Raw genomic sequence first — 22,374 nt, forward strand, 5'->3', positions numbered from 1 at the left:
TTTAAACTCCTTTAGGGACTCACAGAGTGAGAAGAAGCTAACAGGAGGCGCAAACTGGATGCCACAGGTAGCCCCCACAAGCTGGGCTACACCGGGAGCCCCCATGGTAAGAACAGTATTCATTCCATCAGGATCAGAATACGCTTTATATGAAAAGCAGCCTTTTTGAAAACTAAGTTTAGAAGTGTGCGTTTGTACTGCCACGGGTTTATCAGTAACTACATTTCTTTTAATCTGTACTTTCATTTAATCTGGACAGTAAAATCAGGTCACTTAGGCAGCCACTGTGCAGACACTTCCTGAACCAAGATGTGTTATTGTGACCTGTTCACCTGTTTGTTCTCTTTAGACCGGTGCCACCCCTGGAGCTCCTGGGGTGCCAGGAGCAGCTCCCCCTGGTGCAGCCATGGTGCCACCAATGAGTGCACAACCTGGCTTTGGCATGGTAAGCTTAATTTAATTTATAATTAATCTTTTCTGAGGATTGTAGAGAGCTTCTAAACTAAGAAATGTTTTTTTCCTTATGCTTAACTTTGTTTAACTGACTGAATGCATATTTTTGAAAACAGACATCCAAAAACTACACCCCTTTGACCTGCTTTTCTATCTTATTGCATTTTTTGGGAATTGGGGAATTGTATCGCTCCAAGACTGATGTCCTTCCCTTGTCTTACCAGCCTCCTGCAGCAGGGCCTGGAGCTCCTGTGATGCAGCCCATGATGGGACAGTCCATGATGAGACCTCCCTTCACTGGGGTGGCCGGAGTTGCACCTGGAGCCGCTGCACCAGGAGCACCGGTAACACATCACAGTCTTTCCCTCAAAATTAGGCTGTATTTTCGCATGCTTGTTTAAGTGGGAAACTCAGGATAGCTAAATGAAATAAAGAGCTGCTATAACAGCAACTTGACCAGTCTGCTAATATGGAAACATTAGGTGAGAAGGGCTAAAGGTAGCTGGTTAGCAGGGGCTAAACTTTTAAAAACACATCGATTGGGTTGTATGACAGTAAATTAATTGTGCCGTGATCTGTGCATATATATATATATTTATACTGGCTTTTATGTATCAATTTAATAGTTCTGGTTTTCATATAGATCTATAGAGATATTCCTTACAAGCATTGCTTATATTATTAAGAATCATAATAAGAAAACAATTTTTTGTCCATTACAAAGCTGTGGGACTTCGTCCTAGCAAACAGCAAAACTACAACATAAAGTACAGTATATAAGCTCCAGTAAACTTCTCTGTGAATGTGCTACAAAAACGCATTAAAAAGCACATAAAAACAATGTAAAACAACATAAATGAGCTACAGTACATGTTGGGAGTCAATCTAAAAAAATGTTACTTAATTTTGAATTTAATTAGTTATATCTTCTTATCTAAAATATTTGTGGTCAATTTAAGAAGATCTGTGTGTCCTGTTTCTCCAGCTTTCTCCAGGACCTGCGAGCCAGAGCCCCAAGAAGCCCAAGGACCCATTGGCAGAACTTGACCTCAAGGACTTCTTATAACGCTCCAGGTGGGAGCTCATGAAAGAATTCTTGTTGTACGTTTGTTGGAATCATGTGACTTGGCAGTGCCACTGCAAATCTGAGTTCAGAGCTTAAAAAAGTCATCAACAAACAATAAAGCCATATACAGCATCTTCAGGTTTTTTTCTGCTTTTAGCTGAAGTTAAATAAATATTTTATTTCTGTGCTTTTATATCCACAAAAATAAAATGACTAAGAATGAGCTTTGGATTAAATAAAACCCAGGTGGAATTGAGCGTCTTCAGCTAGGATTAATACTAGTGTGATTAAGGTTGTAATCCTGTTGGTTTAGATATTTTATAGATTGCTGTGGTTGAATGTACGTAATTGAAAACACACATATACACACAGGTAGTAAACTTGATTTTAATGTTTGGTAGTTTTCAATCTGCATCTTTAATGTCAGGTATTTGGTCTTCAAAAGGATACTCATGAACTTCTTGAATATAAGAAACATGAAAATCAGCTGGTTTCAGATCATCGCTTTGCAAAACAAAAATCACAGTCAGCTTCCAGTACAGACCTTTTCATTTGCCTCCAGAACAAAATGACTTTTATATTAAAAATGCTCTCTATTTCCTGTCTTCCAGCTGCTTCCCTCTTTGGATGAGAGCCCCCTCACCTTTTTACCTGGTGTCTGTCAACATCTCAGAACACCAGCGATGTTCAGCTATTCAACCTTATTAAGAGCCTCTTTTCTCCACCCTACTCCAGCCCAGCCCTTCTCCTGTGTGATGTTGTAGCACAAACTGTGAAAGTGAACCATAGCGGATTACATATAAATATACGAGAAAAAAATAAAAGCGTGTGCTTATGTCGATGTACCAAACTTTTGTCTAAACAAAATCACTTAAAAAAGAAAATTAAGCGTGAGAAAGCGAAGGCGTACGTGTTCGGATTCATTTCTAGTACTAAGTCGAATGATGGATGTGCTTTGGTGTCCTGAGCTCCTCCCCTTATTTGTCTCCACCCCTTTCTTTGTCTGTACCTCCTTGTAAAGGGGGAGGGGCTCTCCTTTTGTCCCACTCTGATTGGATGAGAGTGGGAAAAACAAACAAAGCCCCGGGAGATTTTTCTGAGAAACATGCTGTGTGTTGTTTACAGAAAGGTCCTCTTTGATGTACATAGATTTCTCCGGGCGAGGATTTCGTCTCTATTCTGTACGTGTGTTGAAGAGAAATATAAATGTGAGTCAGACATGAAGTTGTAAGAAGTGGTGTGAGTATCCTTCTATTTACCATCATCTTTCAACACTATTTGGAAGCAAATATGACTACCGCTACATGATTAATATACTGTGTATTTAGAAACCTCTTCTATGGGCTTCTGAGTCATACAAGACCAGCAAGTGATCCTTTTGTTTGTTTCTCTTGTTTTTCTTGTTTTTAACTGGTGGCTTATTTTTCTACATTTCTTCTTTTGTGTTTTTGTTTTATGTTATTCATTTGTATATGTTCTCTTTGTTTTAGAATAATCCTCCATACTGCTACTGATATTTGCTGGTATTGCTATTACAGGACATATCTTAAAATGTACTTCTTCAGCACGGAGGTAAATTCAGACTATTCCTGTCTAACTGTCTACGTAAGTCTGCTTTTGACACTTCTCACACGGGGAATGTCTGGTGCCTGTTCTTTCTTTCAGACTTTCTCAATAGCAATGCCATACCAAACCCTGTGTTCAGCCAGCCCAAATTAATCAATCTGACATCCAGTTGATTTAAGGATTGAAATTTATATTGAGTCATTTCTAAGAACAGCAGTTAATCAACATGGTAACCTAGCAACAACTAGAAAATCCCATCACTGACTTGGGTGCGGATTAAAGGTACGTTATGGAGTTTGCATACGATATTCTGCTTGCATTCAGTATTTCACACCAAAGAAAGCTGTTTAAGTATCCCCGATCCGTTGATTATGGTTATGAATACGAAGCATTTACTTCATGTAAAGAAAAACCTTTGAAATGTACAGTGTTTACACCTCCTCATCAAAACCTTACTCCTGTTAGCAGTGGAAAACTCCACATGGTACCTTTAACTTCAGTGTTATCTAGCAGTATGCACCCACTGAGCAAACGTGGCCAAGTTATAATGTGAAGAAAAAAATCCGATCCTGCTGCTGTCTGAACACTGCGTTTGAGTTCTTCATATGATCAGTACTGACGATCGGCCAATTTTTAGTGGAACTGTATGTAATTCTGTATGTGGCCACATGAGGAACAGTGTGTAGAGAAACCCACAGGAGGTCACTGTCGAACCTTCTGAACGTGTTACCCAAAGCACTTCTGTTCCTGCTTACTTACATTGAAATGTGTATGTTTTCAGTGTTGACATATGCATATGTTTGGACATTGTTTAACACCGGTCCCCCTCTCCTGTGCTGTAAACTACAGACAGTTATCAAGCTTACTCTGTGTGTTGTCCTCTTAGTGGATTGGTTGTGTGAATCAGATGTGATTCAGAGAAAATAATGGGAGATTATTAACATTTTTCATGACTAAATTATGAAAATTGTATTTTTGTTTAGTTGTAAATTTATTTTATTTACAATGGCCCTCCCCATGTGCATGTAAGCCCTTTGAGATGCAATAAATTCAATGATGGATTGAACTGTCTGGCTCCAAAATGACTGCTTTTATTTCAGTTTCACCACATGAAAACGCTACATTATAGGTTTTTTTCTTATAACTGTCTTTTGCTGTGGCTCTGTCCTCCAAAAGAGGTCTAAAAGAGTAGAGTTGAAAAACATGTGTATGTCAAAATTTGAAATGATCACAAAATAATCAAGAAACACACATCCTAGGCCGGTGTCTCTTCCCAGTTATTCCAATCTAGATGTGGGGTTGTACAGTCTGGGTGTAGAACGAAGCATGTGTAGTCTGTACTGACTATTATGATTTCATTCTGAGCATGAATGCTTCAGTGTTAGTATTTTGTTTGCTGGCATTTTTGTCTTATGTCTTAGCCAGAAGTGACCATATTTGAATGAAATGGAGTGATATCAGCAAGTCATTTTTTGTGCTGTTTTTTGTTTTTGTTTTTTGCTCAATTGTTTTGTCTTTTTTTAATTTAACTTTATTTCTCTAAGCCATATGTTGATAAAAAAAATTTTTTTTTCCTTAACTCATTCAGAACCTAAACTCCACAGTGTCCAAATTTAATTGAATACTTTTCTGCAAGTTTTTTAAACAAGAAAACAGATCCAATGTGAAATGTGTCATTTTCAGTTTAAAAAATTTCAGCTTTTTCAATCATTTACGCAATAAAAACCTATTAATCTGTAAGGTTCTCCACATTAGTCTGTGGATAAACTAAGTTTACCTTTGACTGGAGAAGCCAGTGCAACCCCATACATCTGAGAGAATTTTCTTCATCCCTGTTCTTCCATGAAAAAAATAACTTTTTTGCATGTGCTGCCAGTTTTTAAATCTCACTAGAGTGATTCACATCTGGGCTTATAATCTTGATCCCATAACACTCTGTTTCTTCTTTTTTATTGTCTCAGTAGATTTGCTAAAGTGCTTAAGGTTGTAATCCTGTTTAAAGGTTCATATGAAGCAGAATTCAGAGCTTAATCAATGATATCAAGCTGCACGGTCGCATCAAACTATCACATTTCCAAAGCTATACTTCACAGTTGATATGAAGCTACTCTGGAGAAGTTTTTCGTAATTTAATTTAAATTTTATGGATTAAACATCCAATAAACTGTGTGCAACTGATCGGTTTTCTTCATTTAAAAGATGAAAGCACTTTTAAAGTTTGATTTTACATTATACTTGGTTAAATATGTCATCACTAGCTGCGGGTTTCAAAGCCGGCGGTGTTGTTTAATGGTTTAGATATTTTATAGATCGCTGTGGTTGAATGTACGTAATTGAAAACACACATATACACACAGGTAGTAAACTTGATTTAATGTTTGGTAGTTTTCAATCTGCATCTTTAATGTCAGGTATTTGGTCTTCAAAAGGATACTCATGAACTTTTTGAATATAAGCAACATGAAAATCTAAAAAAAAAAAAACCCCCCCCCCCCCAAGAAATCCACATTTAAAACCTTCCATTACACAACAATATTATAGCATTATAGCAAATCCAATATCCTTTAGATTTGGAAAAATATATGCAGCTCAAGTAAATTGTTGGATTGTTCGGATCCATCTTAATGCAACCCAAATCTGTAGCCTCACATTAAATATATAGTTACAGTATGTGGCTAACAAAACATCTTTTAAAAGCCTTCTACTTTTTCATAAATTAGCACCACATCTTCTGGATAAGCACCAACACAGTTATGTTCACAATAATGAAACGACATTTCACTGTGTTGCAAGAACAGAGAAAAAGATTGCAAGACTCACAGAGAAAAAAAAACTATTTTCTATAAGGACCCTTTCTCTATTTAGACAGACGATTTGTCTTCAAAAGGTAGTTTGAAAAAACAAAACAAAAAAACAAGATAGATACACACAGTGGAACATGTTCAATTAAAAATGTTTATAAAAAAGTTATTTCCATATCTCCATATAGTTCAATTGCGAAACAAGAGTTACAATAATTTTTCCTGGGTCTTTTGTCAAACTTGATGCGCACTAGTGGAGAAGACTTGTAGTGCAGTCTTTTCATACAGGGAATAAATGTACCAGGGATAATATAATATACACACTTTTCAACCTTCCAAAGAGGTCATATCTTTAAAAAAAAAAGGTCAAATTAGAAACAGCAGATCAGAATGATCTGAAAAATACATATAATATATATGATTTTTCTCAGTTGTTTTTTTTTCTTTTTAGCAAATAAATTAGAAAAGCTGAAGAGCCACAGTTCTGATGCGCTGACGAGTTTCTCTTGTCAACACAGAGTCTGAATGGCTGTGTGTGTGTGTGTGTGTGTGTGTGTGTGTGTGTGTGTGTGTGTGTGTGTGTGTGTGTGTGTGTGTGTGTGTGTGTGTGTGTGGACCAGTGTAGCAGGAGCCACTGGGAGGCACAGGAGGTCACAGGAAGGCAGTTGTTGGGCCCCTGATTGATGATTAAAAACGAGGAGTGTGTAGAGGTTGGGGGGATCCTGTGTTTTTTAGGCTACCTGGCACGCGCTTGAGTCCCCATGGACCCAGTTGCAGATCTGAGCATATTTCAGGGGTGTTATCCTCACTGCCACGTTGTAATCCTGCTGCGTCCCGTCCCCATTAACATCCACCCACTGGTGACCGGAGAAGACTCCAATGATCTTTCTCTTCCACTTCTTCTTGCCTGGTTCTTTGAGGCGGATGTAGACCCCAGAGCCACTGGAGCCAGGTTTGGCATCGCAGTATTGGTACAACAAATCACTGGATTCCTCAGACACGGAGCAGAACCGGTACACCAAGTTACCAGGTCGGTCATCATCGAAGCCGGAGAAGTGGATCCTCCCAGCAGGAAGCTTCTTGACTGAGGAGATCACACCCAGATCCATGTGCTTGACTTTTGAGGATTTCTTCAGCTCCAGAACAGCATAGTCGTAATCCGCAGCCAGTCCACCCGACACGCCTTTGAACCAACCCTTAGGAACCTGGGTCTTTTTGACTCTTGTCCACCTAAATGATGGTTTCTCAGATTCCACGCTTCGCCTATTCCGGTTCTTCCTACTTTTCCCTTTTCCCCTCCCTTTACCGCCATTCTCATCCTTTTCCTGTCCGTCTTCTTGAGCTGTGTCTCCCTTTCTTCTTCTACCTTTTCGTCGTCCTCCTCTCTCTCTGCCTCCTTTCCCTCGCCTGGATTTCTCCTTCAGAATCCCGACACGTAGTTTCTGCGCTCCATCTAGATAATCCTTTCCATCATGGATGCAGTGGGCAGCAGTCAGCACATGTTTAGGGGATACCAGAACCCCAGAACAGCCTGTGGACACCTTCACAGAGCTGGAAAACGGATATTTGGTAGAGAACTGCTTATCAGCGATGGTGAAGCGGGTATCTGTGCCATACACCTCTCGTTTGTGGCGAGAGCTAGACGAGGCATTTCTGGACCATGCAGTCATCTCGTTGAGACCCTGCACAGAAATGGAAGTAAACGTGCGTGTGCCATTTTCGTAGACTGTCTCGTAAGACAAGAACTGCTCCAAGTCTTCCAGGGAAGGTGAAGGAAGGCGACGCTGGCACTCGATCCCACAAGTCCCACTTAGCTCTGGCTGTGGATGAGCTGAGAAGCTTGGGCTGCTGAGAGGCACAGTACGTCTTTTCCTCACCAGAGGAACTTTCCACTGCGGCCAGGTGTACTCATCATCTACAGCAGCTACAGCCACCACAGCCAGCACTGTCACTGGGACCAGGACACAGAAGGGTATGTGGCCCATTGTTAAGTTGGGCCTGGCTCTGAAAAATAAGAACATATGAGGGAATTATTATTATTATTATTATTATTATTATTATTATTATTATTATTATTATTATTATACTTTCTTTAGCCACACATGATACTAATTGTAGCATTGATGGTTGCTCACTCCACTCTTAAAACTCTATGCTAAAATAGCTCAACATCATTTGCCATATATTTATGGCATAAATATATTTATGGCATAGAGGATATATCCTACTGACTTTGATGACATCCTGCCTTTTCCTTTGTCACCTGCTAGCATTACCACAAGTGTGAACTGTTGGATGGATTCCCATAAATCTTGCCCATTTAATCCTTCGCTAACATCAAAACACCAAAAGAACAATTGCCATAAAACTCTCTGCACATATTCGTGGTCCCAACAGGATGTACACTGCTGACTATGGTGACTCTCTTAGTTTTTCTCTAGCAGACACTCACACCATCGTGAGGGTGACACTTAGCCTCCTAGGACCTGGCGTCCACATATGTGGACATTACATTTTGGGTCATTTAGACCAAAATACTAAATCTTGCTCAACAAGGGCCTGATATCCACTTACGAGGACATTATATTGCAACTGTTCTATCGAAATTTCAAATGAATATCCTCATATGTGGCTCTCAAAAAAAATCTGGTAATTCTTTGTTTTTATATTCATCAGGTCCCAATCAGCCCAAATATCAAAGGGAAATTAAAAAATGCATGCCATGTAAGAGTTCGGGTCTTAGGAGGTTAAGGTTGGTGTAATCTTTAGTCATCTGTGTTCCCCAGAGGGTGAACCATAAAGATTCTTGCAATGACAAGCTTTTCATGTGGGACCACAAATTTGTCAACATTTCCCCCTTTTCCTGAAATACACTCAACAAAAATATAAACGCAACACCTTTGTTACTGCTCCCATTCCCCATGGGATGGACGTAGAGACCTAAAATTCATTCCAGATACACAATATAACCATCCCTCCCAAACAGTGGTCACAAATCAGTCCAAATGTGTGGTAGTGGGCACATCTGCCATATTGAGATAATCCATCCCACCTCACAGGTGTGCCACATCAGGATGCTGATCTGACATCATGAGTAGTGCACAGGTGTACCTCAGACTGCCCACAACAAAAGGCCACCCTGGAATGTGCAGTTTCTTGCGCTATTGGGGGTCTGGGGACCCAGAACCGGTCAGTATCTGGTGTGACCACCATTTGCCTCATGCAGTGCAACACATCGTCGCATGGAGTCTATCAGATTGTCAATTGTGGCCTGTGGAATGTTGGTCCACTCCACTTCAATGGCTGTGCGAGGTTGTTGGATATTCGTGGGAACTGGTACACGCTGTCGTATACGCCGGTCAAGCACATCCCGAACATGCTCAATGGGTGACATGTCCGGTGAGTATGCTGGCCATGCAAGAACTGGGACATTCTCAGCTGCCATCTGCCCTGAACAATGTGAACCATGATTCATCCGTGAAGCGCACACCTCTCCAACGTGCCAGACGCCATCGAATGTGAGCATTTGCCCACACAAGTCTGTTACGGCGACGAGCTGGAGTCAGGTCAAGACCCCGATGAGGACGACGGGCATGCAGTTGAGCGTCCCTGAGACGGTTTCTGACAGTTTGTGCAGAAATTGTTTGGTTGTGCAAACCAATTGTTCCAGCAGCTGTCTGGGTGGCTGGTCTCAGACGATCTTGGAGGTGAACCTGCTGGATGTGGAGGTCCTGGGCTGGTGTGGTTACACGAGGTCTGCGGTTGTGAGGCCGGTTGGATGTGCTGCCATATTCTCTGAAACGCCTGTGGAGACGGCTTATGGTTGAGAAATGAACATTCAATGCACGGGCGATAGATCTGGTTGACATTCCTGCTGTCAGCATGCCAATTGCACGCTCCCTCATTGCTTGTGGCATCTGTGGCATTTTGCTGTGAGACAAAACTGCACATTCCAGGGTGGCCTTTTGTTGTGGGCAGTCTGAGGTACACCTGTGCACTACTCATGATGTCAGATCAGCATCCTGATGTGGCACACCTGTGAGGTGGGATGGATTATCTCAATATGGCAGATGTGCCCACTACCACACATTTGGACTGATTTGTGACCACGGTTTGGGAGGGATGGTTATATTGTGTATCTGGAATGAATTTTAGGTCTCTACGTCCATCCCATGGGGAATGGGAGCAGTAACAAAGGTGTTGCGTTTATATTTTTGTTGAGTGTATATAAACATTCACGACATGGACACGCTAAAAAAAAAAAAAAAGAGACCATTAGTCATCCTGATATGACAAATCATAATAATCCTCTAGCTGTAGCCAACAGGTTGTTCCTCTGAGAACTATTGGACAGAATGAATTTTGGTTGGTTCAGACTAAAACACCTCAATATCACGAGATCATTTGCCATGCAATTTTTTTACATGCCATTGTAGTGCATGGAGGACATATTCCACTGACTAGCGATTCCCTGCTAGTCGTCCTGAGCTTCAACTTAAGAAGGCTGAAACCTATTGGATGGTTTCCGATAAATATTAGTGCAGAGATCCATGGTTCCCAGATGCTTAACCATAATGACACTGGCAATGCCTTGGCTTTTCATGTAGGACTACAAACTGTCAAAATTTCCCATTTATTAATTGTAATATCTAAACATCCACAACATGAATTAGCATAACAATTTAAAGTTGGTGGTTCCCCAAATTATGAACCACAATAACTTTGGTCACCCCAAGGTTCATGTTTGTGGTTTTGAAGCGAAATGTCTCAACACTTTTTGTACTGTTTGCCAGGGATTTTTTTCCCCAGACACTAATAATTAAGTATGTTCAGAATATAGGAACACTCTGATTTCCCTGGAATGAAAAGGTCCAATGTTAAGACCCCTGGATCACAATATGCACAGTCCCAATACAGCCACAGGGAGGCAATATAGCCCAAAACATTAGAGATGTCCAACAGACTTGCAGTTCTGCAGCACTACAGTTGGCTGTACAGCAGTGTGACAGCACATCACACTTATGTATTTAAATGCTTGCCAAAAATGGTTGCAAATTGGTGCAGTTTTATTTTTATTAGAAGCAATGGCACTCAGTTTAAAGTAGTCTTGTGCTCCTCAGACATGTCTCTGGAGCTGTTACATTAGCTGTGTGGTTGAAAGATTTATATCCTCTGAATCTTGCTGGAGGCTGCGGGGAGAGAAAAGGATAAGATGAACCCTGATCCTCCGAATGGGCTGAGACATTGGCTTGGAGGTTCGCCACAATGGTTAACCTTCTCTTTCTGTAATGACAGTATCTGGTTTCCTTAGCTGCACTCGACTCTTTGCATGCACACGAATGACATCAAACACTGAGACTGTGCAGTCTGCACACAGCCTGCTGGCTCGTGCTTCTACTGTACGACTGTGACGTTGCCAACAGCCCTGATAAACCTAAAAAGAAAATTACAATTTGTGTGCGTTTTAATAGATTCAGCAGACCGTCACTTCACTGCAGAGCAGTTTCGTCAGCGTGGCTGTGGCGATGAAGTCACACGTATGCAAGGAGAGAGAATGATTTGGCACAAAAGTGCAAATCCAAAAGTTAATTTTAAACAGAAGTCAGGGGTGAAAATATACAGGGTTGAAACTGAGTATGACAGACCAGCTGGAACACAAACCTTTAAGATGGGGCAAGGGAGGTGGGGGTTCCAAAGACACACTGCCTTTCAATTAGATGCTGATGTGTTGTGAAAAAGGCATGCTGCCTGGTTTGGTACAGTTCCCAGGAGACTCAGCTGAGACAGAGAACCTCACTGGTCAAGGAGTCAACCCTCCAGCTGATAAACTTGTCATTAAGCACACTGTCCTTCAAGTAAGTATAACTGTAGTTGGGACTTTTTGGCTTCAGCTTACCATAAATCTTCTAATAAAACTTACCCATTGGCCATCATTTAGCCACCCTACAACAGACAGCAATAAACTACAAGCCCACAAGAGCTGTAAAACTCTCTCAATAAATGAGAAGACAAAAATGACGTTTAGTTTTGTGTTTAACTTCACACTCTTGCTGCCAGACTCAGACACAAACACACAATCTAGGAGAAAGCCTGCAATTATTCGACAGAGAGTGGAAACTGATATGCTGCCATGGTGGCTCTCGGTCTTAGCAGAAGGCCCTCATTTCAGGCTGTGCCCTCTTCCTCCCTCCATGGAAGAAGTCACAGGAAAGTATCGGGGGCGCCCGGGAGATAAACGTCACCAAGGGGTGGCGCTGTGGCACAATGGTGTATAATGAAATCAGTAAGCGTTAGCATTCACTGAAGCCTTTTTTCTTAATATTAGATCCACTTCTGTCAGTCAGGTGGTAAAGAGATAAAAGATTCAGAAATCTGACAAAAATCTGACATTTTTACTTTGATTAAAAAAATCAAAGTAAAAATGTGAGGCGTGTGTTTTCATTGGCAACACTAAAATGTAAATAAATCTACAATTAAATCCCATATTTAGCACATATTCAGTAATTCCACATCTGCATCACCTGTACGTGGAGAGTAAATTGACAACGTGTCTATTTAAGAATGCACTGAAAGTATTTCAGTGTGCCCTAAGGGAATAACATCGCACAACAATAGTAATTATACTCAAAATTACTGAAGCCCGTGTGTGTGTTTGTGTTTGCACTCTAATCCAATTAAATCAACTTTTAAAACATCAACAGGTCGGAGTAAAACGAAAAGAAAATCTATTAAAAATGTAAATAAGTTTTAAAGAAAGAAAGAAAGAAAGAAAGAAAGAAAGAAAGAAAGAAAGAAAGAAAGAAAGAAAGAAAGAAAGAAAGAAAGACTGAATAAAGTCAGTCATTCCCCGCGTTCCCCATCGGGACACAATAATAATGGGTAAGTGTGCACAATACCTGCTCGCATTCGATTGATGGATCTGCCAAATCCGCAACGTTATTGTTTGTTTTCCCAGGACCTACACAAATGAACTGGAAAACAAACGGGACTTCACTGCATCCCAGACCTTCTGCTATCAGCAGGGCGATGGCTGCCTTCTCCTCATTGCTCCTTCAAAGAGGCTGAGAGACAAGTCGCTCCGCTCACACTGCACTTGATGCTGAGGAGGGAGGGAGGGAAGGAGGTAGGAAGGGAGGACTGAGGAGGGAGGAAGGGAGGCAAGGGGGGGAAATGTGAAAGGGACTTCTTTTTTTTTCACTTGTGACAAAAGCTGTTCACATATGGGTGGGACCAGACCTTGCGATCTAACTAAAAGGCTGAATCGGGAGTGTCAGTGGTCTATTCACCAGCAAACCCGGTCTGCGTGGAGGAGGTGGAGGAGGGGAAAAATAAAAATGAAACGCACCTCAGTCTGTAGAACTGTGGAGGAATTAATTCAAGCGGTCGCTACAGAGTGTGGGGCGTTTCTGTTGTGGTGCGTGTGAGTCTCCACATCTGCAGCGCTCTTATTCTACAGCGTGAGGTGTAAACGCCACAAAAATATCATAAGCAGCTGCTATTAACATGTTTTTTTCCTTCTTCACCTTAATATATCAAACATATTCACCGATTACCGATATAGTTTTATACTTTTTGACCCTTCAAATCGAATTCCACACCTTTTGATTTAGTGAGGCCACTGTTGTTGTGACTTAGCGCTATATAAATTAAACTGAACAGAGCTGGATAGATTTGTTACCCCTTAAAAGATCCATCTGTTACTTATATTTAAGTTAATTCTGTCCTCTAAGCATCTAATCTTTGAGATTTGAGGTTCCAACTCAGGTATGGGACTCTTATTATCTATCAGTGACTCCATTTATTTACGTTTAAGTACACAAAAAGATACACATATGTGTGCAGGAAGCCATAAAGCTTGACACTTTACTTATATATTTCGTCCATGCTTTTTCTTCCATGTAATTCATGAGGTACTTTGGTAAATATGGATGCTGACGACCTCGCTCTGCTGGTTGACTTGGCAGGCTCGTCTGCTGCCTTCATTATGCAGCAACCCACTCAAATAACTCTGCTTGTTTAGTCTTTGCATTATACAATCTGGAAACCAAACGGGACAAAATGAGAGGAGGTCTCAACGCCACTGTGACTATATGGTTGAAGTCTCAATGAGCCAAGAAAAATATGTGTGTAATGAGAGGGAGAGAGAGAAAGAGGACGGATTGGAGGGGAGAGTGATGATACGCATGTGGCTCAGGAGGGAGTGCAGGGAGTGCAGCATGCCATTAGGGACAGAGAGTGATCTTTGAGTAAGCTCCGCTGTCACTCACTCTGATGTACAGCAGGAGCTTTCAGTCTTCTTCTACTGGTTATAGAATTACACCTGCTCCTGAAACTGGAAGCAGAGGAGACTTGGGTGGCCCACAACACCTGACAATGTTAATGATCATGATGGGTGTTTGTCTCTGGTGGTGGTGATCACACACGCGTGTACAACTACAAAGCCTGATGTTTTCCAAGCAGGATGCACAGCAATAGTTGTATTAACCATGCCCGTGGTATCTGGGTGTGGTCCTCACTTCTCTTTCAGACTCCGTAGCTACATTTTGAGAGAAGTCAAGTCAAGTCAAGTCAAGTCAAGTTTATTTATAAAGCACATTTAAAAACAACCGAGGCTGACCAAAGTGCTGTACAATAAAATACAAATATAAAAATACAATAAAACACAAGTACATAAAACACCTCACTGATAAAACAATAAATTAAAACAATAAGTTAAACCTTGCTAAAAGCCAATGAGAAGAGGTGAGTTTTAAGAGCAGTTTTAAAAGTTCCAAGGCTTGTGGAGAATCTGATGTGAGGAGGTAAACTGTTCCACAGTCTGGGTGCAGCCACAGCAAAAGCCCTCTCTCCCCTAGTCTTTAGTCTGTACCTGGGAACATCTAAAAGCATCAGGTCTGCTGACCTCAAAGATCTCCTGGGGCGGTAAATGCTAAGAAGCTCTGCCAGGTAAGGAGGTGCAGTACCGTTAAGAACCTTAAAAACCAGCAGTAAAATTTTAAAATCAATCCTAAAAGCAACTGGGAGCCAGTGGAGAGAGCAGAGGACCGGAGTGATGTGGTCTCTCTTTTTGGAACCGAGAAGAGATTGATCCACTGGCCAGTGACTCCTACAGTTCCACAATGATTTTGCATAGTCATGCTCACGCCCAGCATATTAAGTTAAGCAGAAGGCTGCACAGACAGTGGAAAAACATAGTGCATGTGACATCACTCAAGAGGAACTTTTTTTTTAACGGTTAAGTTGGGTTACCGCTCATCATCTCTCTCAGATCACTGAAGCCACAGTATGTAAATCATTTTGGTAATTAGCTGGGAGGAGCAGTAAAATGAGACATGAAAAAAGGAAGAATTTGGATTTTGAGAAAAAAATAGTACAAAAAAAAATGAATCAGAGAATTCTTGTGCTCATGAAGGATACTGTCAGTTTCTATAAATCTTGTATGTTGATGGTTATTCTGTGTCTCTCTCTGTTTTAACCTTATCAAGGGTGTTCCCGGTGACCCTGGTTTGGCAAGTGGTGGATGAATGAATGGATGGAAAATTTTATTTGTTCACATTTGCATCCTTTAATCTGCTTTAATCAGCCTACAAATTGAAAATTTGTATTATAAAAAGAGAGTAAGACCGATGCAATGGGACTGCATGGCTGTGCAGCCGATGCCTCTGAGTGTCAGTTTTCTCAGCATCGTCTCACATACCAAAGACGTGCACGTTAAGTGATTCTAAATGGGTTTAGAGTTTGATCATGGTCTGATTTCTGGCCGGGCACCCTGCTCAGGATTTTATCCATTGTCAGCTTGGATAGGCTCCAGCCCCTCACTACCCTGTCCAGGATAAGACAAGGTATAGTTAATAAATGTGAAATACATGAAACACAGGAATTTTGAACCCCAAACTGATCATCTGCAACACAGCATACACTTAAAACGTGACAGGCTGTCAGAAGGCTCAAAGGTTGAATGGTCAGAAAAGTGACTTTGCACTCTCACCCACCAACCTGCCCCAAAGTGCATCTCAACACAAACTGTTTCTAAAATTAGTCACAGGCAAATATTTATGTGTCAGTCCACACAGAGTCTGGTTGAATGGTCAAGGTGAAATGTGGTTGACTCTTTAGTAACTAAAAGTGGCTGGCAGCAGTTTCCACTGGGTGTTGTGGAAGTAAAGTTCAGCTATGGCAAAATGCTTTTCGGTATCAGATGTGATGTAAATGTGGGCTTACAATAGCAAAGTGTGCACACTGCACAAATATTTGCTCAACTCATATTTCAAACAACCATCCTTGCTTGCATGAGGCAGATGTTAGTACAGGTGCAAATGTTAAACTATAATGCTTCTTTTTTTTTCCTTATGAGGCTTGTTCATGTAAGTGGCCCCACTTCGTCAAACTGGACAAACTTGTAATGAACTGCTTCTCTCAGACTGATGATTCAATTCAGGTTTATTTATATAGCCGCAAATTAGAAAAACAGTCACCTCAGGGTGCTTTATATTGTGAGGTAAACACCCTACTGTATTCTGGAGAAAAATCCCAAGAATCAAACAACCCCCTATAAGCAAGCGCTTTGTGATGGTGGGAAGGCAAAACTCCCTTTTAGCAGGAAGAACGAGGCTCGTCTGCTCAGGCTGGTTGGGGGTTGAGGGGAAAGACAAGAAGAGAAAAGAAAAGGAAAAAAATGAAGAGGGAGAAAGGTCAAAACACAGACTAAAGGAGAGAAAGGACAAATATAATGACATGCTGCAATGGTGTATAAACATGTGGGAGTGAAAAGAGGTGAGTGGAGACTAAGTGCTCAGTGCCTGACAGTGCATCCACGTGAAGTCACGCAGCAGTCTGAGCCAATAGCAGTGTAACTAAGGGATGGTTTGAGGTCACCTGATCCAGCTCTAACTATAAGCTTTATCAAAAAAGAAAGTTTTAAGCCTAATCTTAAAAGTAAAGAGGCTTTCTGTCTGTAGAATCCAAACTGGGAGCTGGTTCCACAGTAGAGACGTTTGATAACAGAAGACTCTGCTACTTTTAAATACCCTAGGAGCCACAAGTAAGCCTGCAGACTGAGAGTGATGTGCTCTATTGGGCTCACACAGTACTATAAGGTCTTTAAGATAAGATGGAGCCTCATTATTTATGTAGTTTTTTCTTTTGAGATTGCCTAAGGAAAGCATATATTAAGTAAAAAGTGCTTGACCTAGCACAGAGCCCTGTGGTACTCTCTGACCAACTTTCATGTGTGAAGAAGACGCATCATTTACATGAACAAACTGGAGTCTATCAGATAGGTATGATTCAAAGAATTGCACTGCATTTCCTTTGATAGTAACAGTGTGTTCTGCTCTCTGCAGTAATATGATCGGCAGCACTGAATACTGCAATGAGATTCAACAGGACAAGCACACAGATGAGTCTACCATCAGAGGCCATAGGAAGGTTATTCCTATGGCCTCTGCTGTTTCTGTGCTATGATGAAACCGTATTGAAACACATCAAGTAGGCAATTCATCTACACATGATCATTCAGCTGTTTTAAAACAGCTCTTTCAAGAGTTTTTGAAATAAGTGGAAGGTTGGAAATTGGCCTATAATTAGCTAAGACAGCCGGACCAGGTTTTCATATCTGACTACAGAATATTGGAGTTTACAGCAAATTAGAGCGCTGTGCCCTTTGCACCGCAAAATGAAACCTATCTGTTCATGAATTTGCTTGTGGATTATGTTAGCAGCAGAAAAGCTAGTGAAAGCCACAGTTTCTAAAGAACTCCTCCTAGGTGCCACTTAAGAACAAATCTGTTTGTAGAACTGCATCTTGCATAATTATAATTGTGTATTTGGGAGGCCGCTCAACACCATAACAAACTGGCACCGCTGTTATTGTAATCTGAACACAGGAAGACAAAGACACACAGAAAATGTTCCTGTTTTCAGTAAAAGTCAAGGTCAAAGGTCAAAGAAGATCAAGGAAAAACACTCACACACACAGAGAGAGAGTTAGAGCTTTATGTACCCTGTTCTGTATCTTCCAAACAGAAAAGCAGGGAGTGATATTCCTGGTCAGGGCTGCACTGTGGGGACAGAGGTTCTTTTGTGTTGTGTGTCACACCCTGACAGGAAGTACTCTCTTTGCACTTGGACTACTAGATGGGTTCTTAGTGGTGTGCCTGAGCGCTCAGGATCAGACATTACAAACCTCTGCAGCAGTAAACCAGTATATGGGTGCGGTTCTTAAAGTTGTACACAAAGTTTTGTGGAGACATTCCTTCTTATTGACTTTGATCCCTGAGCAAATATTTACCTTTATTCATACACAGTAATTTAAGAGACTGCCAGTGATTTCCTGCTCTTAGTGACTTATTGTCTTGAAGAGATAAAACAAAAGCAGCACAAAGATTTGTTTCCTGTCCAAACAAAGCAGTCTGAAAGCTTGAAATGCTGGAAACTGCAGTTCCTCCAGTGGCCACTTGAGGCTGGATCCAAAATTGGGTAAATCCTCATAGACTCCCATGTTAACATACCAAGCTTCAGTGTTGAAATGAAAACATTAGCAGTCTGATGTATAAAACTATTTTTGCCCTTCATAAAAATCTGCAGGATGACCTATCACCTGTTTGCATTGTCTTAAAGCTTAAGGTTTGGCTGTCTTGATTGACAGGTTAATGCAAGTTAGATAACCCTGTCTGGCCTCCAGTTTTTTTCATTGAATAATAATTTTTGCCATAGTTTTAACCAACAGCAAGATAATGGTAACTAAAAAGTATGATGAGAGACGCTTTTGTCAGTGAATAAAAACGAGATAAAAAATATTCTGAAGAGACGAGAGCCAATCAGAACAAATTAAGTTGTGTAGAAAGGCGGGACGAGTTTGGAAGCGTTCCAGTCAAAAGTAATTTCTTGTCAGTAAGGAGAGACACGCACATTTGATCATTTATTTATTGAATAATTTGGGAAACAGTACAAGTAGTTCCCTGTTTCTCAAGAAAATGCAACAAAATATCAAGGCTCGGGAGGAAGACAAGAGTAGACATATTTTGCATGGATGCCAATGAAAATAAGACTTTGTAAACCGCGTGGAGCAACTCTCACCTGTAACAACACAACTAACTTTCATACTTTGTATGAGTGCATCAATTTTAGATTTTAACCTTATAATGATTAACTGACTAAAACTAGACTAAAATTAAAAGAATTTTGATGACTAAATTTTGACTAAAACTAAATGACTGAATCAAAATTTGATGTCAATATTTACACTGCTGCCCCGAACTGAACCCAATTTGTATTGACAACTTTTGCAGCATTTACTCAGAGTTTATAGATACAGTTTGCTAACCAAGCTTGCTAGCATTAGCCGACAAATCCTCACCTCACCCTTTCATCTAAATATGTATCTTCTGGTTCCGGAAAAGACAGCGGATGTGGCCAAAATGCCAACACTGAAGATTCAAAATGTGGACTCCAGAAACCAGTGAGCAGAGATGAGAAGTAATGAAATACTAATACTTTGTTACTATACTTAAGTAGAATTTTCAGGCATCTGTACTTTTTTCTGACAACTTTTTACTTTCACTTCCTACATTTTCACACATTTTTAAAACAGGCGTGTTACTTTAGATTTGACAGTATCATTTATAGCGTTTATACCACGGGTTTAAAATTGGGGCCGATTGTAGGAGCCAGTGCAGGTGTCCGTAAGTTGCGGCTGCGGTACTTTAGAATCTAGCCAGTGCTACCCAAGATGAGGAAGCATAAAGGGAGTGACGTTCTTTTAAGTGTCATGTTTTTTCAAATGCGGCTTTCCATCAGCTCAGCAAACATCAGCAAACACGGAAAATGTTCGTGTTTGCTGATGTTTGCTAGCTTAAAATTCATTTTGAGGGAGATGGAGAAAGATAAGAAAGACCAGAGAGGAAGAAGAGAGGTTAGATTTAAAGGTAAGGACTGCGCAGTGACACTTGATAAAGTTTACATGTGATGTCATCATTTTAATTACATATTGGATTTGAATATGATGTGTTTTGATAAATTAGATATTTTCATATTGTGAAACTTCCTGCAAAACAAACTAAGCTAACCTAATTTTGTGTTATTCAAATGTTTAATGAAAATATCGCTTTGTCCAGGATAGACACAGTTTGCAGTACTGTGGTGGATTTGCAGTAAAGCACTGTGTTGCACAGTGGCTGTGGTACTCATGGTCAGAGTTAGGTTACATCAGGTGTAGCAGCAATGAATCTGCATTTCAGCTTGATGCTAAGATTCAGTCCCTTAATTCCAATTGATATCAAGTCCATACTGCTGAGTACAAAGATAGTATAAACAGTATAGTGCCAGTGTAGGAGACAGAAAAAAAAAAGCCAAGATAGCTTGTGAAGCATTTGATAACATCTTGTTGAATTCAGTTGTGTAAATCCACAAAGAGCAACAGGTCACCATTAGAAATTATTGTTACTGAATTGTGATTCTTTTCCCTAAGCTGAGCCACTATGACAGATCTTTAGGTTCCCCCATCTTCTAAATCCCACTGACTCATGTACTAATATTGCTTTATTATTATTATATTAATCCAGCCTGTACTTTTTCACTTTTACTTAAGTAAAGAAAGTCTGTACTTCTGCCAGTGAGTGATGCACATTGGCTTCCTCCATATTTCACAGAGAACTTTGTTGCCCTTTTTGCTGTATATAGCGGCACACATTAAAGGTGCCCTACTCCTCCACGTAAACCACACTAATAAACAAACTCACTGACCCACAGTTCACTTCCACAGCTTTTATTTTGACAACTGAACGCCCTTTTAGCACTGCAGCAGAGTAAACAGACCACCATTGATCTGATAGGGTTCGCTGCCTGACTGACTGCCTCTCTCTCTCTTTCACACACACATGAAAACGCTAATACTGTATACATGTATAGTAACAGGTCAGTTAGTCAAAGGTCTCTCTTAGATCTCCATTCAGTTTATAACCTTTTTAATAGTAAATATTTGGATAAATGGTCAGCCCGCTTTCAGAGTCCAGACTGTACACGTTGAAAGGCTCAGTGCAGTCGCACGTGCTCCTTTAAATATCGTGCAAATGAACAGGCAGCTGCAGTTTTACTGCAAACTTGTGAAGGCAGGTCACATACTATACAGCTCACTCTTTCATATTGTTGTCACAAAAGAATTTGTAATGCTATTTTTCAGCGAGTCTGGAAGTCTTTGCTCATTTTATTGTTTTCACAAATATCATCGATTCTTTTACTCTTGGTCTAATGCCAGGGTACTGATTTTGTGAGCTGTAATGGATGCTGTAAAGAAGAAGAAGAAGACAAATCACAAAGAACATGAATGTTTGCACCAGACTGTGTGACAAACTGTGTTTTGTTTGCACCAAGAACCACAACCTGTCAACCTGACGATGGCATGAGAGGAAGTCAGGGCAAAACAAGAACCGCTGCCAATGATCTTTGTATTGCATTTCTTTTTGGTTCGTCCGGTTTGCGTTGAGTGATTTTTCAGAATGACAGATTGGTTTTGCCTCTGTTAGTCTGCCCAGTTCCCAGATTGACAACAAAACCGCACTAATTTTTTTCTCAAAGACATTAAGGACATTTAGATCTGCAGTCTTGTCATTAGCATCTGTGCCAGGAGTGTTGCTGTGTGTGGCCTCACATTTGTACTGACTGCTCATAATCTGTTCCTGCAGAAAGAAAAAAAGAAGAAGAAAAAAGTCCATGGCATGCCTGAAACATCCAATTTGAATGTCCTTAATCCCCTCTCCACTGAAAAAAAATCAAATGTGCCCTGAGGGTAGGAAACAGAGCTCCTTTTGCTTTTTGCATAGTATTTGGACACTTGAGGTTTCCAGCTGTGACTGATGATCTTGTAATTTGTGCTCCTGTGCAGTCATGGTTAGTTCGTCAGCCCCAAAGAGCATGAACAGAATCGCATTTAAGGTTCCAAGTCTCCTTTGAAAAGGGCAACCAAAAATAGGGCGGTGCTTTTACTGACCTCTCTTGCACGGTTACCTCACAGAGATGATGGACTTTCAGCCCCTTCAGACAGGCAAGTTTAAGAAAACTTCTTTAGAAATGACTTCAGTCCTTATCCACAGTGTCAATACACAGAGTACAGCTGAGAAATCTGAACTCACAAAGAGGAAGTAAAACAAATACAAACAGAAACCTTATCTCCTATTGTTATAGCGTGTATGAAAAACGTGGACTAGGCTTTATAGTTTTCACAAAATGTTGGCTTGAAATCACTCACCTACACTGTGCAATAACCTTGACAGCAAACATATATTTTGCAGATTATAGTGCATCACCAGTGAAGATTATTTGGCAGCACGGGGGAAAATGGAACCAACAATTCATGCTTGTTGTTGAGCTGAGGGTAACAGATCTGTGACGCGTCCCGCTCGGATGAAGCTGTTTAGACATGCAGAGACAAACAAGGCGAGATGTGAAGTTTATCTCTGACAGACCTCTTGTTAAGAGAAGAGATTTGGACTG

General features: G+C 40.7%; 2 protein-coding genes across 11 annotated transcripts in view; one reads left to right on the forward strand and one right to left on the reverse strand.

Annotated features, from left to right (window-relative positions):
• Positions 1 to 2,943, forward strand: part of snap91a (synaptosome associated protein 91a) — a 60,890-nt gene extending 57,947 nt beyond the window's left edge. For all 10 annotated transcript variants that reach the window (XM_026183721.1, XM_026183724.1, XM_026183726.1 and 7 more), the window contains 5 exons: positions 16 to 106; positions 350 to 445; positions 678 to 797; positions 1,439 to 1,527; positions 2,131 to 2,943. In XM_026183721.1, coding sequence (XP_026039506.1) covers positions 16 to 106; positions 350 to 445; positions 678 to 797; positions 1,439 to 1,519 — 388 coding nt within the window. In that variant the 3' untranslated portion in view covers positions 1,520 to 1,527; positions 2,131 to 2,943. The remainder of the gene's footprint in view (positions 1 to 15; positions 107 to 349; positions 446 to 677; positions 798 to 1,438; positions 1,528 to 2,130) is intronic.
• A 2,632-nt stretch (positions 2,944 to 5,575) lies between these two features.
• On the reverse strand, positions 5,576 to 13,015 carry prss35 (serine protease 35). Its single transcript, XM_026184594.1, has 2 exons — positions 12,783 to 13,015; positions 5,576 to 7,890 (listed from the first exon to the last, which is right to left on the reverse strand). Exon 2 carries the CDS (start codon positions 7,869 to 7,871, stop codon positions 6,618 to 6,620), a length of 1,254 nt encoding a protein of 417 aa, XP_026040379.1. The 5' UTR covers positions 7,872 to 7,890; positions 12,783 to 13,015; the 3' UTR covers positions 5,576 to 6,617.
• Positions 13,016 to 22,374: the final 9,359 nt, after the last annotated feature.

The sequence above is a fragment of the Astatotilapia calliptera genome, chromosome 11 (genome assembly GCF_900246225.1).
Source record: "Astatotilapia calliptera chromosome 11, fAstCal1.2, whole genome shotgun sequence".
NCBI lineage: Eukaryota > Metazoa > Chordata > Actinopteri > Cichliformes > Cichlidae > Astatotilapia > Astatotilapia calliptera.

Coding starts and splice junctions, on each gene's coding strand:
- prss35 (XM_026184594.1), bottom strand. CDS start 7,871: ATGGGCCACATACCCTTCTGTGTCCTGGTCCCAGTGACAGTGCTGGCT.